We start from the raw sequence: 19,475 nt of genomic DNA, 5'->3' as shown, positions 1-19,475 counted from the left end.
TCATTCTGAACCAGAAGGAATATACATTTCATGTGCCAGCCTTCATTGAATGCAAACATCTTCCTCAATCAATCTTGGTATCAAATTTATCTTAAGGTAGTCCAATCTTCAGGTTATGAAAATCAGGAGTTGGGTAATTAAAAATGCTCACAAAAATGTTTCTGGATTCTCAAATTAATGTGTATTAACCCATGGTATTTCATTATAGTTAATCATATTATATAGTAAAAATTATAAAATCTTGAATATATTTTCAGGAAACATGAATAAATGCACCCGCTATACATTTTCTAATTAAAAATTGATCAACAAATATGTTTTACGATTAAAAAAATTAAAGGTATCCAGGCATTTTGAGAAAGTTGCACGTTTTTTTTATACTTATATGGTACTTCAGCTCTTCTTTTTACTTCAACTGTTATATTATACATAGTGTAAAACGTTTCTGCTATCATTGTAAAACATCACAGATTTCTTCTTATTTCACATCATACTGATAAACATTGGTATTTAAGGCTAGATTAAAGGAAGCTCGATTTCCCTAAAATTGTATTTTTTATTTTTTACTTTTATGGGGTACAAATGTCAACTTTTTACAAGACTGTTTTTAAGACTTCAAAATAACCTTGAATCATATTAAGATGCATAAAATGAAAAAAATTCAATTTCAAGCTTAATTTTGAGACTTCTTAAATTAAATAATAATTTTAAGAGTTATCCTTCCTGGCCGAGGTGCGGATATCCTTAACCAACTGAAATGACAATCAAATTGGAACATAACTGGACTATCATAAAAGGTATATTGGGGAAAAAAAAAAGAAAATCTGTGACCACAGAGAATGTCTAACATACAGTGATTACTATATAGGGCACTCGTACATCCTTGCAGGGCCCTAATAAAATGGCTTTTGAAGATAAATACTTTACTATTTACTGTACATATACCTACTATTTTCAGTGTGATATACATGTAGAAAAAGCAATTGGAAGCATGCTGAAATTTGATTCACATTTATTGAGTTTAGTTAAAAAAAAATTAAAAAATTATACAAAGGTTTACATTTACACAGTACATTAAAAACTCAAAATGTGAAAGAACAATATTAAGTATTCCCCTATACACTGAAATGAAGTGGTTTTAACTTGCTTTCTTCATAGGGACTATTAACATATAAGTAATGAACATCTACTGATACTAAACAGCACTTTTCCCCCCAAACAATTCTAACAGTATACATTACATAGCACTCCTGGTGCAACAGGAATTGGTAAAAAGTACACTTCCAGGAAAACAATTTAAAAAAAAAAATGCTAAAATAAAAACAGGTGAATTGGTACACAGTAACAATGTGATGAGGCAAAATTTTATGATATGCAGCAGGATTTCTCTCAAATAACAATGTAGCCTAGATTCATCTTTCACAAATTTTTTTTACAGAGGACATTTTAGTGGTACTTGTAAATCCTTAACATAGAACGTCATGAATGAATTTCAATAAAATTTTAAGGAGGCCTAAGGCTGTGGAAAAAATTGATTTTGTTGTTACACATTCAACCATAGCTTTAAAGTGGACTGTGGCATTACTGCAAATATGTGCTTTATCCAGGGACACAAATCTGGCATCAACACTGGATTAAATTAGACGAAATAAGAATGCTGTCAAACCTTTATGACCACTGGGCCATGATCCACTGTATCAAAGTCTATATTCTAGCTTAGAATTGCATCCATATTTAAAAACAAATCTCAAATTCTGACCTTAATCTCTGTGTTTGTATTTCTTTCACAAGTTCATTAATCATTAATATTATTTTTAAACCTGCAATTCAAAAAGAAAATGCTTCAGAATCTTTAAGAAATCGATTAAATGAATAGCATAATATATGTCACACAATGTATATCTTATATAATTATACTGCTATAAGTTCTAAATATTAAGGGAAGTTGTCCCAGTCATTCAATGAATTTTAATATGTGTATTATGCCATGAATTTTACAAACTATGGGCTATAAGTAAATGTATTGGTACACTACAACCTGTAGGGTGGTCAATTAGTGTGACAGCAAGTCAAAACACAGACTAACAACAACAAAAAAAGAAAAAAAAACCCACTAAAATTGAAGTAAATCACTAAGTTTTTAAGCTTGCTATCAAACTCAAATTCAAAATTTACCAGAATGTGGGTTTTGAAATACATTTAAATGAATGTTCCATGAGCATGTATGCAATACTTATAAATATGCATGTATTTTTTGCAACTGTCATACCAACAGTACTACACAATATCTACAAAACAAACCACATTTTAAAATAAAATTTTAAAGATTATACATTAATTCAGCTAAATACAAAATGCAAATTGTACTTTGACACTTAGAGCCTCAAGTACTCATTTTAATATATGAACATGTGAGGTATTAAGCAACACACAGCTGCAAAATCTATATAAATGAGAGGACTGCTAAAACCAAGAAAATTCACTCATACATCATGAGAAAACTCAGACTTTATCAAAATGAGGTTGATCGGATATTCGAAGAGCATCAAAACTAGGTCTTTTGCCACTTGCTTCAAAATTCTGAGTCGTACTCATTCTTGAGAACAGGTCACGGAACTTTACAAGCATTGTCTCTAGAGCTTTTTGTTCAAATTGTGCATTCATTAGACTCATCATTGGATCAGGCTCAGGACATCGCATCAGTGTTGGAGCAAAAACAATGGCCAGGTTGTCTGGTCCCATCATGTTCACAGGTTTCTTCTCAGTTACCCTACAGGGATAAAGTTTCCCTATCATTTCTTTGTTATAAATGTTGCCGTAGCATTCTAATATAACAAGTATCTAATATAACGATCTCCAACCTCACCTTCTTTTTCTCTAAATTTAATTTATTAAACCTCATTGATGTTTTTGTGATCATATTAATTAATATTATACATGTGAACCATATCCCCCCCCCCCCCCCCCCCCAAAAAAAAAAACCCAACCAGTTTTCATATTGCATACTATGAAATAAAACAACCATACACACATAACAAGTTCACTAACATGTATATTCTTGTGAATGCTAAAACCCATTAACCACTTTGTATGCTGAATCACTTTAGATAAAACACCTTCTACACATATTTAATGCAATACATGTATATATGTCACACCAACACATACATAAACATAGCAAATACATGTATGACCCCCCCCCCCCCTTTCCTCCCCCCTTTACAAAAAAATAATAAAAATACATGAATCAATCAAATCTGAAGGAAAAGATATCCTGGTACTGGGGAAATACTGGCAATTCACAAACCTGTTCAGATGAGCTAATAAAAATCTCAGGGTTTGGTAATGTGCTGGGGGTAGTTTAGTCAGTCCCTCCTTTATCCTTATTATTTGGGTCCTTGAGCGAGGCTCATCTTGTTCTGGGGGAAAAAGTGCAGACAATTATAACACAAGATGAACACTTAGTCACAGATTATTTCTTTATCATTATCTTTATTTCTTTTACCATCATACTTTTGGTCTGAACTAAGCACTGTCATTAACAATTCAATAAATCATTGTGTGATGTAACTTACTCATGGTGTCTATGATGATTTTATAGGCTTCAAATGTGATAAGGGGGATAGGGAGAAGCCTGAAGTACAGCTTGAGAACACTAGTAATACTGTTTATATCGTCATATTTTGCCTCACTTATCACTGTATTCTCTCCATCTGAAATGAAATCATAATGGTCAAATAAATTTTAAAATTTTAAATGATGTAAACATTTTAAATCAGACTTTTTTGAACCATGGGCTGCTGCTGCATTGACTCCTTGTGTAGAATATTACCTTTGTCAAATGCCATTCGGATACTCTCTACCTCATCATGGAGACCAGCTATCCTGTATAATCCCTCCGCTTCAACACCTGCTCAAAGAAATAAATCTCTGATGTATTACTGGCTACTGTTACAGATATTCAACATCTAAATAGCTCATCTTCAAAGGTGGTCAAACTTACTTTTTCAACTTTAAAACAGGGATATCATGTGAAGTTAATTGAAATAAGGTTGTTTGCTTTGAACAAACTTTATTGAAAACATTATTTCTCGTTTTGCTATATTTTTGCTTTATTTTAGCAGAATTATATTAAATTGATGTTTTTCTCAACAGATATATTGAACATGTGCCATATAAAATTTAAAATTGTCTTTTCTACAACTCTGTATTTTTTTTTCTTAGATGCATTACCTTTCTAACTTCCATATCACTTTCACATGGATTTTTCACTATAACTCACCTCTGCGTTCAATCTCCTTAATGCATTTTTCCACCACCACAGGCACCGGTGTGTTCCTGGCTTTCACTACAGTTGTCAGATCAGCACCAAATAGGTTCTTGACAAACTTGATATCAGGCATGCAGTCATTTGGCACTTTTTCTGAGCACTTTTTGTGGGCTTCAAAACCACAGTCTGCAGTAAAACGAAGGATCTTCATTATCATATTATCATCAAAAATCACTAACTGTTACATGCATTGCATGTAGTCTAATATTGGTGCAGTTTTATGTTCACTATTTTCATGATAGAGGAATACAACAATCAAAGTACATGTACTGATACAGTACAGAAAGATGGGATCAAATAAATAAAGTTCAGGATTTTACTAACTTCATAACTATTGTAGATATTTATAGGGTTATGATACAAACAAATAAATAAATTAAAATTCTAAAATTAAAAGGAAATTTAAAAAAAAAAAACAAACATTGTAAACAAAATATTAGATTCATTGTGTTTTAGATTTATAATTGAGGAACCTTATTGCATGGTCCAAATTTAACAAGGTCTGAATTAAATCTTGACTGACAGTAAACTAACAGATGTGAATAATCAATCAATAAAAGGGAAAGAAAGCCAAAATTCAAGTTGGAGCAAAAATGGTTTTGATTTGATTGGAAAATGCAAAATTTACCTGGAGCAAAATAACGCAGTACAGACTATTTCCGGATCTTTTAATTTTTCAAGATTTTTCATGAAATATCTCATGTATTGAGAACTGGCATAGTTTTTTTTACAAACCAAAAATGTATCTTTACAACATTTATACAAGTACTAGAACACAATACGTTGTAAAACTGCTTTATAGTTTCATGCCTTACATAAAAATTATTTTCACTGAAAAGCTTAAAATTATTGTTATAATCTTTTAAATTCAATTCCATACCTAAGCATTTTACTCCCTGGGCAATAAGACCCCACATAAAGTTGGCACAGAAGTCACACCAGTGTAAGCCAATGAAATTCTGGGTCTGCAAATCCAAAGTTTTCATATATTTAAAGTTGTCATATAAATATTAATAATTTAATTCTGTTTGTAAAGCACAATTTGATTTGATGAAAAATTTACTTTATATCGAATAAACTCTGTTGTCCATGTCACAATGACTTGTGTCAAAAATGTATTGATCCACCTGACTTTACATTTAAATTTTTGTACAATTTGAAGTCATTTTTAAGAGCAATCATCTTATTTTCCTACACTAAATGAATGAAAATTAAATTATAAGGAATGAATTTAATAGCTACCCAATTTATACGAGTTGGAACAGTTTATGTTTTTTTTTTTAATAAATTGTGAAGTGGTTTATAGAGCATAAACTGCCCCAACCCAGTTTTATACCCTATAAAAAGGGTAGCTATTAAATTCAGTCCTTAATATTAATTAAATTAATTACACACTGAAATCAAAATGATATAATTACAATGCCCTAAAAATACTGAAGTGTACAAGACTACTCACTTTAAAATTGTGAGCTTTTTCATATTTCTCCACATCATCTACACTATCGATCTCATCATCTAAATACTGAAATACAAGAAACATTTTAAAAATCATTATCTTGAATAAAACTTTGGAAATTTTTTTTAAAAATATGATTATTTATTGTCTTAAAGTAAATATAACAATCAGTTTTCAAAATTTAGCAATTAATGACCTTTTCAATGGAAGCACTGATATGCACCAATAACTCTGAGCAACATTCTGAGATGCCTTTCACCCATTACTACATATAAGTATACTGCTGCATCATGCCTCCACATTTGTTACTTTTGAGATGTCCCTACCTAATCCTTGCTATCATATACTTTTTTGAGAATTTCCCTTACTTGTTACATTCTACTTTGACTTGATATTAGACTGCTTTTTAGTCACTCAATTGTTGCTGTACTCTAATTTGTATTGATACTGATCCCTTACCTGTTGGGGTACACTACCATTGGTACTCCCACTGATTCCCTCAGCTGCCTGATCCCCGAATTCCAGCCGCTTACTGTTTGCAGATCTCCTAGAGCGATGAAGGCGTTTACGTTTGTCCGTATATGCCAAGTATGGAGATTCTGCATAATTTGACTCATTTGACAAAGAGGCGATGTAATCTGCAGCTTTGAGTTCTACATAAAAGTGGATAAGTCCATCAGCCACCAAATCATGGACAGTGTCAAACCGTTTATCCCCAACATAATGCTGTCCATCATAGTATAGCTTATAGTTTTTGGTTTGGTTGTCAAATCTGTAATGTAAAATAAAGTATGAGACCATCTTAAACAATTGTCTGTTTGCCCTCTACTGACCAACTAAAAACGACCTGACTCAAACTTTTTTTTTAAAACCTCCAGAAACAATGACTTAATTTTTTTTTTAAAAACTTGTTCAAGAATTTTCTCATCCTGTCAACAACTATTTAAATTTTATTTATACCATCAATTTCAATAAATTTTGAAAATTAAGCTTTGATGTTCAAAATTTCTGGAAAAAAAAATTACTTACCGTATATACTCGCCTATAAGTCGATTTTTTTGGGAGTTAAATTTTGGTCCAAAACTCTATGTCCGACATATAGGCGAGATTGGTATTTTTCTGGAGGGCGAAATATAGTATTTTCTAAAAATTTCTGACAATTATCTGGACATTTTATATCATTTATGTATTCTAAGATTATGCATTAACACATGTTAAAGTACAAGTATTTACATAGTTTCATAACTTTATTGTTATCTCAAGTGTGTATTTCTTATTATTTTAATGATTTAAAATTACATGTGGGGTGTCATTTCTTAAAATGTCAATTGAAACCAGGTTAAAAGATCAGAGCATTGATTTGAATTTGTCAACCGATTCTGGCAAAAAGTTGTACCGACTTATAAGCGGGTCAATGGCAAATTCCTCAAAACTAACCTCAAAAAATACAACCGACTTATAGGCGAGTATATATGGCACCTACCTACCAATCCAATTTTTTTTTTTTTTTAGAATTATACAGGTAGATTGCTCTTCTGTACCTATTTTAAACAATTATGCCTGATTTTTTTCTAAAATTTTCAGAATAGAGGAAACAAGCAGAATATTTCCAAATGTCCTCCTGCCCATTTTCATACAAAATTATATGAGCTTATGTTCTGCTATTTGGGTTACCAGTACCTAACACCATATAGAACACAAACTTTACAGTACAATTTTATGGTTTTATGTGCAAAGTAATCAATACTAAAACAAATTATGATTAAATGTAAAAGACACTAAAGAAAAATATTCATTACATGCAGACATTATGACACAACATCCTAGTGTGTACCCATGCATATTACAGATAGTTATCTTTGTTGTTTTCACTGTTACTAGTGTGAACTAATAAAGCACCTCTAAATCAGGCACTCTCTCTTACATAGCAGAGCAAATCCCCTAATGTTTTGTTAATTTGGAATAAAAATAAACCTCTGGAGGAAACAACTTGTTCCAGATGCTGCTGTGAATATCAGGAAACACTGCCGTTTAGACAGGGAATTAACTAATGTAACAAGTTTACGCCTTTCAAAACAAAAATATCAATTTGCAAGAAATTGCACTTGGTGCATATTAATTAATTAATAAAACTCAATTACCGGTACGTGGAATCAATTCCACTCCTGGTTTTTAAATGTTACTTTCCTGACCTCTGATGCATATGGGCAAGGCATGCAGACTTTGGTACAATATATTACTGAATATCAGGAAGTTATTGAATGGAAACAGTCCTTCAAATTTCAATGCAGAACTTAAGAGCAAAAATTGGAAGTATAACTTTCCAATCAAGTCTTTGTCTCTATGAAATAAAAATCCAGCCCTTAATTTACGGTACATGCATTGAACAATAAATTGTTTAATGAATACATTTACATGAGCAAAAATACTCTGAAAGTGTAAAAACTTTATTTTACATTTACTGTTTTGCACTCTAAGAGGAACCCGTTTAATCTTATTACAGTATATATAAACTCATATACACAAAGTCACAGTGTCTTATATTATGCCCTTTTTCTCAATTTTACACAAGAAATAGACTTAACAGTTGAAAAAGTACACATGTACAGCACAAAGGACACACATGAGTACCTGATATCATAATTCATACATAAACAGCGTACCCATTCATGCAAATTAATACACATAATGCAAAGGATTTACGACCTCATAATTGGAGTAATTCCTTAGTAATAAATGTATGTACCAAAATCCCTACTTAGTACTAAAATGATTTTTTCTTTAGGATACACAGTAATCCATTGCCCTTTACAGAGCCTCCTACTCGACAGATAGTAACTCATTCTCATATTTTTTATTCCTTATAAGGCAAAAAAAAAATCCATAGAGCTTTATAATGATTGGGGGAAATAAAATCAATTCCTCAATTTGATTCTTGAATTAATCAGACCTTAATACATCAATGATACAGAATATGTTACAAGTACATGTACTTCACATATAAAATAGTATCAACTTCCTATCATTAGTACATGATATGTGCCTCTACCAAGATAATGTGATAAAACTAAGGGTCATGTGTGTATAAAACACAATTCAAGTGCCTCTCTCTCTGTGTAAATGTCAAGTGCCTAGAGCAGTGTACACGAACAGGAGAAATCGGAAACTAATATTGCATGTACGTGTATTACATATTCAACTTGAGGTGATCTTTGTTGGGAATTTCCAGAGCAAAATCAAGGGAAAAAATAGAACTTTTAACTACATGTACTACATTTTGTGAGCAGAGTTTAAAGAAATCCATCTTTCATGCCCAAGACAAAACAAGATATATAATATATATCCCGGTATGTATTTAGATATTTAAACAGCTATATTAAATTAAAAAAAAAAATTTAACTTCAGTTTAGAGAATTTTTTTCCTAACATTCACATTGTGACACAAATACATATGTATCTGTAAACTATTAAGATTTGACAATACAGTGCTCTTTTATGAACTACAACACGTGTCTTTACTTAGCCGATTTAATAGTGTATAAAGATGAAAGCATCACTTTCAATCTACCCAATAGATAGAGATCTTTTTTTAAAAATCGTCTTCACATGACAACAAAAATTTAAAATCTATGTTTTATTTATCTGATAGTACAATGAAGGCATAATGTGTTCTTTTTTGCACTTAGCCTAAAAAAGATGACAGCAGGTACTCTTTCACTTCAGTTTAAGTAAGGAGAGAACAGGGGTTCAGAGATTTGTGGAATTAACCTTATAGCTAGGTAAAGGCATCAGCTGCTCTCTTGCTCTTTTGAGAGATTTTTGGAATTTACCTTTATATAGCTAGGGTATAGGCATCAGCTTTTGAGAGATTTTTGGAATTTACCTTTATATAGCTAGGGTATAGGCATCAGCTTTTGAGAGATTTTTGGAATTTACCTTTATATAGCTAGGGTAGAGGCATCAGCTTTTGAGAGATTTTTGGAATTAACCTTTAAATAGCTAGGGTATAGGCATCAGCTTTTAAGAGATTTTTGGAATTTACCTTTATATAGCTAGGGTATAGGCATCAGCTTTTAAGAGATTTTTGGAATTTACCTTTGTATAGCTAGGGTATAGGCATCAGCTTTTGAGAGATTTTTGGAATTTACCTTTATATAGCTAGGGTATAGGCATCAGCTTTTGAGAGATTTTTGGAATTTACCTTTATATAGCTAGGGTATAGGCATCAGCTTTTGAGAGATTTTTGGAATTTACCTTTATATAGCTAGGGTATAGGCATATGCTTTACAGAGATTTTTGGAATTTACCTTTATATAGCTAGGGTACAGGCATCAGCTTTTGAGAGATTTGTGGAATTTACCTTATAGCTAGGGTATAGGCATCTGCTGCTCTCTCACTCTTCCTCACCAGGTAACCCCCGTCCCCCTCCGAGGACAACAGGACATCTGCTTCTTCTCGTGTTATGTTGCCATGGAATCTGATAAAGCAAGAAAAAGACATTGATTAAATCAGAAATGTGAACATCCAATTAACAACTTCAGATTGTTAGTAACTTTCATATTTCATTTTGAGCCCAAAGTGTTGAAATATCCAAGTTCTTTGAAAATTCTTTTTCTGTGGGATAAATGAGACCACCTGTTAATAATTGTTTCTGCATTACTTATCTTTATACATCTTATTTCTCTATGCATGCACAGGACACTTTAACATTAAAAGCATTCAAAACTCACTCTTTTCCATAAAATGAAGGCTTTCCAGGGATCTGAAATGAAAATTTTTCATCAAAATATTATCTTTTTTTTTTTTAAAAAAAAAAAAAACTAGATACATATCATTTAAATTTTAAATTGGATCCTGTTGTGCAATTTCTGAGTCAGTAAATTGATAAATTTTTCATTGACTAAAATTGAAATTCAACATTTCAGGAAGTGTATATTGTAACTATTTATAGATAATTCATCACATTCACTAATAAGTTATCATTATCCATTTCTCTCACATGACAAACTGGTTAATTCTGTTCTGAATGTAATACTTAAGCAATGGTGTAGAAAAAGGACCTATATCTAGAGGTTAGTGTGAAATTTGAAGTCAGACTTGCCTCACGCTGACAAACAATTTTCTTTGGTTTTGGTGCTTGGAGTTGTAAGGTGTATACTGTCAAATGAAGAATAATCTTATCATATCAAGTATCAGATTAAATAGATTACACATGTATTTATAAAATGCATATAAAACATGAAAAAATAACCCTAAACTCAGATGACATAGCCTATATTCAAAGTACAATGAAAGTAAAATACATGTAACCACTTTATGAATCTGTACTTTAGCATCAAGGATGATAGTAATATGACACTAGTGAAAAGAAATTCAGCCTGTACTGGATAGCACCATAAGTGGATAATACATATTTGTTCAAAATAAGACACCAACAATTAGTATAATTCCTTATTTTTTGTGTTATTTCTTCCTTTTTGACAATAATGCAATCCCGGTTTAGTCTTTTCATAAGACACTACAACCTTGGCACTCAAGTCAGCTAGGTGCTCAAAAGAACAGACAAGTGATAGGCGTATGACTGTCCAGGGACCACATAATAGGTTGTAGTGGTCAATTATGACCTAGATACAGATTCACTGACCAAACTTGGGGGTTTTTTCTTTTCTTTTTTTTTTGGAAAATAAGTAAAAAGTCCAGGAAATTTATTTAAAATAATGACAAGTGCTCCATTTATTAGAATGCTTTTACACAGAGATACATTTCCATTGTGGTAGTGCATCCCTTATCCCATCATGAATTTATTACATATCTGGGTGCTTACATGACCTTTGCCAAAAAACTTCTAAAAGATATTACATATTTTGGCGGTACCCTAGGTGACTTTGGTTTGGAGAAATAGATATGTAGAGAAAAAATACATAATATACAAATATACAAACCCTTTCTCATTTTCACCAGTTTTGGTTGAATTAATACATCTGTGGTTGTGGAGAACCAATTGTAGAAAAATAATAATTGTAGAAAAATAATAACTGAAACAGACAATTGTTTATCTGAACATTCAATTCAGGTGAAACAGACCTTGAAATTGAGTCCAGTCCCATTGGGCCAATACATTTTTTTTTTCTTTTCAATGAAATACTCTCCAACAATGAGGAGCTTGACAATGCAAAATGTCTTTTAAAGTTTGTTCTGGTATTGGGTATTTCAGACATTTCCTGTATGCATTATAGATCTATTAACTCTTTTTGGATTTCTAATACGCTTCTACAAGAAAATTACATAATATATTGGAGATGGTGTTGATAAATGCAAATGATGCAAGGGCTAACAGTGACATAACTTTTGACTGTCACAACGGAAATGAAAAATATAACCTTGATCCCTGATTTATACTTCAAGAAACAAAAATAAATTTGAAAAAATGTTCAGAAACTTAGTACAAAGTAATAACAGTAGTTAGTAGTTTCCACTGTCAAAAGACCCACAAAAGCAGTCTGGAAAATCAACTAAGGTGTTGTATCTAAATACAGTTTAGTATCATGACTTTGAAAATCATACTACACATATAATTCAAAACATTTTCAAGGGTGCTACACAATTTCAGAAAGTGGCGGAAATGTAAAATAGCTCAAATACACAATATGGTTCTCACAACCTTCCTGTCAATTTTTGTTTTTTATAAAACAGAGAAAGAAAATTCTGTCATGCTTAGTTAACATTTTTGACGCAGATGCTAGGAGAGAAAAGAGTAAACTGTCTTTCAGAAAATGATACAGTTTGCAAAAATGTACATGTGAATTTATTTGTTTCTGGTCATGGTAAATGTCAGTCCATCTACACTTTATGGATGTCGAACAGAAATTCTTGAAGAAAACATCTGGTTCTGTTGTGTGCTATTAGTCATTTTTTCTCTAAAACCTTCAAGTATTCTATTCCTCTCTGAATGAGTCAGATACCTTGCCAAATAAAATATATCACCCAGCATACAACTATACTCTCACTTCCAAATAGTTACACTTCATTTTATGCACTGGCATGCATTTATTGAGGAAACATTGTAGAGTATGGGTGGTTTTATGTCTTTAGCACTACCTGGAGGTTTTGCAAACTTTTAAAATGCAATTTGAGAAGCAGGTGTTTATTAAAACACTGTTGCATCTTTAGAACACCATAAGTATTCATTCTTCTTTATTTACAAAGTGGTTTATATATACATGTAGTAAATGTCATGTACAAAATGCATGAATCATGCACAATAAAACTTTATATCAACATAATAAGTAATGAATCATATACTTACAGTAGGTTTTCCATGTGGGTAGTGGCTTGCTTTCCCCTCCATCTGCAAGTACAGTGATATAATCATGTCTTTTGTCATCTCCCTCCCCCTCATCATCCCCAGTCACCCTAAACATTGTCTCCCCCCTGTGACCACTCCCTTCACACAACAACAAAAAATTACAAACACTGAGGTCACTGTATCTCCTTAAACACACTCTGTTGTCAACCAAGTGCACAGATAGGAAGAAAAAACCCTTTACAAAATTATCCAATACAGGAAAAAGCTGTAAGACACTTCTCTTAGGTTTAGGAATGTTTTTAGAGGATGGATGATTGATTATTCACTGTTCATCATGTTTTGTGAATTGACACCTTGCTGCATGTTGCCTCTGTTCTTTCATTTGCTGTTTGACTTCAGTAGAGAGCAGGATAAAAAAAATTCTTGGATTCCTCCACTTTCAGATAATTTGAAGACAACTGCTTGAACTCTCTAACAGTCCATGGCCCAAATTGAGGACACTCTTCCTTAATTATGACATGAATATTTTTGTTCTTTGTTTCCTCAGTGGGATGTACTATATCAGCCTGTACTGATCATAATCCAGAAATCACACTGAATACACAGCTATTAAATTTCACAAACAACTACTACTGTAGATTAGTTATTAGGAGTTTTTGTTGATCAGCAGTGATAAAAAAACAACAGCTCAGTCCTGTCCACAGTCTGACTAAATATGACAACTTCCGCCTTACAGCTACGATTGGATGAACTTATACACTTACACCTCAGGTTATTGTTGACCGACACAAACATAAAATCCCTCTCTCCCCTTTTTTTTAAATGTCGCAGTAAGAGTGTTGACACAGGTAAAGACTATGCAGTCATGATAACGATGGTTGGCCTACAAAGCCTGCACAATGCCCCTCTATGCCACCATAAAATAATCTACTTCCTTTCCTATCTACTTCCTTTTATTCTGACCCTATATGGGAACACACTGTCATATTGTTTACATACATGTTGAATAATCTATTTCAATGATTAAACCAGAGCTTCCCCATGTAATTTCCTGTGACTGCCCTCAAAATTTAAATTTATAGAGAGCATTGATTTTATTGGTGTTATGACTGTAAACTTTTTATTCATAGGTTTGATTACTCATTATCGTTTGAAACAGAAAACCTAATTACACTTGGACTTTAGCTTAGAAAGTCATTCCTGTTTTTGAAAGATAGTAAGTAAACTATTAATATCTCACTCATATTATCCTGTGCTTTGTGTTTTTTTTTAAGAATGAGGATGTACTTTATCAAAATTTTCTTGTTGAAGCAAGTGCTCTTCACTGACCTGGAACAGAAATCGTGAGCACAATGGATGGCTGCATTTTTATATAAACACGTATACCTTAGGAAAAAAAATATGTCTCCCTTGCAGGTCTCTACCCTTGAATTTCTCACTTTTGTGCTGTTAATTTAAGCCTGGGCTAAACATGTCAGTCCTCATTCATCATGTAATGTAATCTAATCATATCAAGGAAGGAGAAGTGCTTTATCTTAATAGCTGCTCAAACTCATCATAGCCAACCTCCTTATAGCAAGGCATATTTTTCATAAAATCAACTTTTGTACTGAAGTTACAAGCATTTAAGTATGAATGTGATACTACTGCAAACTTTTCTGTAAGATGATTTGACTTATAAATCCTGTTTGATGTGACATTTCACTTGTTCATCACACTGTTTTCTAAAAAGAACATATCAATATGTTTCAATCATTATAATCTAATTTCAGGACAAACTAAGAAAATGTTGGTGAAAAAGCAGAAAACACCTCATTTATAAACTGTAAACGGATCAATACATTGGTGAATCATACACACAGGGTTTTCTGCTATGCTGTACACTTTATGACATTGAAACCACCATCCTAGAGCTTTCCTATGCTAATAAACTGAACATTTATAGATTCATTATCAATTATCAAAAACACAAATCAGCTTCTTTAGGTCAGACAGGTAGATAAGGATATGTAAGAACATGGTCACACCTACACATAATTCCTCCTGGCTGTATGTAGATAGCTGACCAATGAGTCAGACCAGATGACCATAACATTTACTTGACCATCATCACTGCTCATACCTAGCTGTCAGGGGGGACAGATAGCCACCACACTGACCACTGACTGGGGACCGCTTAATTTCCATCATCAACCAAATCTATATGTATCTCTTACATGTAATATCAACCTTTTCAGACCATCTCAAGCATTAGACCACAAAAGGAAGGTAAAAAAATCTTGAAGCAAAAATATAACTGAGCTACAAAAACCTTTTTCAACATATCTTTCCACTTTTTTGCTAAGTTCTTTGGCAAAAAAGTCCTTTGAAGAACTGACTAAAGACAGCCAATATAAGTATTTCCTTAATCTCCTAAATTTTTCTGATTGATAATTTTCAGTTAAGTTTTGCAGTCAGGTAAATTTTCATAAAAGAATTTTGAGATTATGAATCAAAAACATTCATTCCACACTGAATTTGTACTTTCATTTTTGTATTGCATGCTAAGGCATAATTTTAAAATAGCTTCTTTGTTATCTCAGAACAGCCACCTCAAAAAAAATAAGTGACAGGAAATATGATATAACTAAAACTTATTGAAAGAATTTTTTAATCACGTTCCCATTTTAAAAAAATCAGCTATCCTTCTAATTCAGGCAGACATAAATTGTGACAAGAAGGACTTGATAAAATAAATCTTTTGCTTTAGACAACAAACAATAATCAAATTTTAAATTTTAAAACTAGGTCAAGTTATACTTACAACTACTGCTATATGTCATGTTGTAGTACTGAGGGCGAATGGTCTTGTCTTTTGCCTTGGACATCCTTGCATTGTGGCTGCTCAAGTACCCTCAGAGCAATACATGTAGAACCAATTTCCTTAGAATCCTCTGAACATGAACCAGTATTCTCAAAACATGAATCTATAATAATAGAGGTCCAGTAATAAGTAATCTCTCTCAGTGAAAAAAAACCCAAAAGATGTTAAGTTTTTGATAAAGAACACCTGTCAACTAACATGCAAGTAAACACTAATACTTGAAGCCAATTTATGTACTGAATGTTTAATCAAGAGTTTTGTCTGTGTGAAATCACAAAGAAAATGGTGACAAATAAAATAAATTCCTCCCATACAAATGTATCATCACCTTTTAGTATTCATCATTCAGACAAAATGTATCAGCAGTTAACAGATGATAAGATCAAGGAAAAACACACCTGGATTTTGGAAATTCTTATAATGTGATTAGCAACTTTTCATTGCAGTTTTCAAAAATTTACACATTTGTACATTGATTCATAATGTTCACTAATTTAAAAATTTTAAAAGAAAGTGTTTCAAATTGCAAAATGCTGCTTAAAATGACAGGTAACGGCAAAGTAAGAAATCAAAGGGTAATTTTTTTCACTTGAAATAACAGATGGATCACCTTTAATTCATGCACATGCACACAAAAATAAAGCACTAAACACAATGAAACTGCAAAAAAAAGATATATACACTTACTATACATACAGTTAGTACTTTTAGCCATTTTCCTCAGTTTGTATATCAGAACTTTAAAATTAACAAGGAAATTCACGTTGGGTTATGTGTACATATAAGACATGTACATGCCATAAATTTTTACCCCTTGACATATGAATTGTTTCTTTTTCTGCTTAAGGTAATTTAAATGCAAAGGTGATCAAGTTATAGTTCAATAGCCTCGGCATAAAGAGACTATCAGATAGTAACAAAGTTTATACAGATATATAAAGCTTTGCATTCCAAAAATAACAATGCTAGTTAAAACATTTGAAACATCCATATCACTTCTTTCTATGACCATCACAAGACATAAAATAATAAGCAAGGATTATTAGAACTAAAAAAGGTATAATTTCATAAATTCTACATACATAAAATTCACAAGGAACATCTACACAGGCTTGATGAAATCTTATGTATAGTCTTCACATAATTAATGATTCAAGGGGGAAGGATGTTACGTGTTTCCATTACAATCATAAATTTAAGATTTCTACCGGGTCTTTGATGACTTATGGAAAGTGACAGAAGACATTAGAGGAGTACTGAGAAGTCAGAATTACTAATTGTCAGAAACTGACACTTTGACAGAACAATTGGGATATTTTCATTCTTGATTTAGTTCACTGAAATATGTAATACACATCTAGTGCAAGACTTAAAGAGCCTCTTAGAGTTCCCCATTCAAACTTTACCATCTAATGCAAAGTATGAAGCAATTAGGGCATCCTACATCATCCCATAAAATTTGTACAGCTTCAAACATATATTACTTGTGTTTTGACATTTATTTATTCTTCATATGTATTGATGTTCCTTGTATAATTTATCCAAAATTAATCTTAACATTAAACAAAGAGTATTTAACCTTCCAGTATTATACATACTTATAGTACTCATTATATATATCAGATAAATTTTGATTTAGTCAGATCAAGTAACTGAGTGCATAAATGTCTTCATAAAGGAATTCTCAGAATAGTCGTCTCCACTTCCAAGCATCGTCCATATGTGTCACCATTTCAAAAACATGCCATACATATTTTATTGAGCCGTCTTATGATAAAGGCCCAACAGAGGAAGTTTCAATACTGATGGATCAATGAGGCTACACATACATATTTCATAGAACACCTCTTGCACATTTTTTTTGTATTGAAATTGACCAAAAAATAATATGATATGTAGTAAAACGAAACTCCATGTGATAAAGAAGTCATTTGAAATGAATGACCATTCTTTCAAAAAAAAAAAACCGATACATTTTGATTCAGGGAATAAAACAATGATTCACAAAGCAGCCTAGATCTTTATAATCCTGCCAAATATTTACGTTCTACAAAACCACTGAAGTTAACTGAAGAATTCGGTTATATGCAGGAAGGAATAGGATATTACTTTAAAGGCATGCAAATATTACCTCATTTTATGTTGAGAATGTGAAAACCCCGTTGATCATTAAATTTCCATTTCAGAGACTGAAGTAGCAGACCATCGTTCTATAACTTCAACGCGCACTCTAGCGAGTGTAAACAATAAATTACGGGAGGTAACCGCTGTATGTTTAAAGAAAGATAACTCTTTCGACTGGATAGTTAGAAAATCAGTCAAAATTTTAAAGAAAACAGTATTGAATTTAAAAAAAAGAGAGATAATTAAGTAATAAAAAAATATTCTAGGTTATTTTGTTGGTTACTTCAATGATTATAAAAAAAAAATAAAGGAATGATTTCATAATAAATTTTACAACTCGGCTGGAGATCAAGTAGATCAAGTAAAAGCTTAAGTCATCGTTAACATTTGGTTAAGGTCAAGATCTAGTAAATGAAAGGTGCCTACAGGTTTCTCAAATTTGAGAAATAAATTCCTTTAATGATGCTTTATAACTTTAGCTTGGTCAAATAGGTGTTTCGGGGAATAATTTGTAGATGAACAAGACAAAAAATCATATTTTAAACTGAATATTTTCAATGAAAAATTAAGAAAACCAGTCATGAATACGGGAGTTTTTTCCATATCAGACAAAGGAAATGTATCAAGATTGCCTACAGTCTCTCAGAAAACGATAATTTGTATGTTCTTGACCTCTTCTTTAAAATGATATTAAATTGAATATAGGTATCGGGATTACTTTTCACATGATTTCAAATTGAATTCCACGAAAATACTTTATTTTCTACATAACTCTATTAGAGCCGTAAAGTACGGGAAAAAGAAAGTTATAATTGATTATGACGTCATAATGGATCTAGCACCAAAAAGTTAGTCTAAAGTCATTTACTAGATCTTGACCTTAAGCCAATGTTAAAGCTGATTTTGTTTTATTCAAAAATGAACACATCTTTTTTGTATTGACAAGGACGAATCTAGGAATTTTTCAGGGTTGGGGTGGGGTGGGGGTGTGCTAGGCATAAAAAAATCTAAAATTGTTCGACACAAAAAATGGGTTACTCTACTACAGCTATGAATTTAGTATCTCAGAAAATCCTTTGGGAAACAGAGGTGGGGTCAGGAATCATTAAACCGATTGACCAGTGTTACTGTACACTGTACATGCATTTGTACATCACTAACCACGTGTTTCGCTTCTCCCCTCTTTCAGTCCTCTAAATGCCCTCTTTCAAAAGGAGGAGAGATCGGAACCTTCGGTTATAGGGGAGATTACCAGAAGTGTAAAATCTGACTGCTATGAAGTACACGGGAAAGTATGGTTATTTTATTGAAATAAATATAATTTCATTGACCTAAAACGTACTCTTCTTATGCAAAATTTTGCAAAATTGCCATAATACTGTTACAAATACAATTA

The 19,475-nt window shown here is 32.0% G+C and overlaps 1 protein-coding gene across 2 annotated transcripts; it reads right to left on the bottom strand.

Annotated features, from left to right (window-relative positions):
- Nucleotides 1-995: 995 nt before the first annotated feature.
- On the bottom strand, nucleotides 996-18,207 carry LOC133188400 (N-chimaerin-like). Of its 2 annotated transcripts, XM_061323813.1 has the most exons (14): nucleotides 18,087-18,207; nucleotides 15,896-16,058; nucleotides 13,093-13,134; nucleotides 10,888-10,943; nucleotides 10,517-10,548; nucleotides 10,147-10,263; nucleotides 6,246-6,558; nucleotides 5,787-5,852; nucleotides 5,211-5,295; nucleotides 4,283-4,456; nucleotides 3,833-3,910; nucleotides 3,576-3,713; nucleotides 3,308-3,419; nucleotides 996-2,770 (listed from the first exon to the last, which is right to left on the bottom strand). In XM_061323813.1, the coding sequence occupies exons 2-14, from the start codon at nucleotides 15,957-15,959 to the stop codon at nucleotides 2,503-2,505; spliced, it is 1,545 nt and encodes a 514-aa protein (XP_061179797.1). In that variant the 5' UTR covers nucleotides 15,960-16,058; nucleotides 18,087-18,207; the 3' UTR covers nucleotides 996-2,502. The 2 variants fall into 2 exon arrangements, with proteins under 2 accessions (XP_061179797.1, XP_061179787.1); XM_061323803.1 differs by lacking the exons at nucleotides 15,896-16,058; nucleotides 18,087-18,207 and having other exon boundaries at nucleotides 13,093-13,368.
- Nucleotides 18,208-19,475: the final 1,268 nt, after the last annotated feature.

This window comes from Saccostrea echinata, unplaced genomic scaffold, assembly GCF_033153115.1.
Source record: "Saccostrea echinata isolate AGI-Se365-2 ecotype Australia unplaced genomic scaffold, CSIRO_AGI_Sech_v1 ptg000001l, whole genome shotgun sequence".
Lineage (NCBI taxonomy): Eukaryota > Metazoa > Mollusca > Bivalvia > Ostreida > Ostreidae > Saccostrea > Saccostrea echinata.
Note: the sequence above shows the minus strand (reverse complement) of the source record. Positions and strands in the feature narration are given on the sequence as shown.

Coding starts and splice junctions, on each gene's coding strand:
- LOC133188400 (XM_061323803.1), bottom strand. CDS start 13,207: ATGTTTAGGGTGACTGGGGATGATGAGGGGGAGGGAGATGACAAAAGA. Junction 10,549..10,887: donor AAATTGTTTGTCAGCGTGAG/GCAAGTCTGACT, acceptor TTTTCATTTCAG/ATCCCTGGAAAGCCTTCATT. Junction 3,714..3,832: donor CCGAATGGCATTTGACAAAG/GTAATATTCTAC, acceptor ATTTCATTTCAG/ATGGAGAGAATACAGTGATA.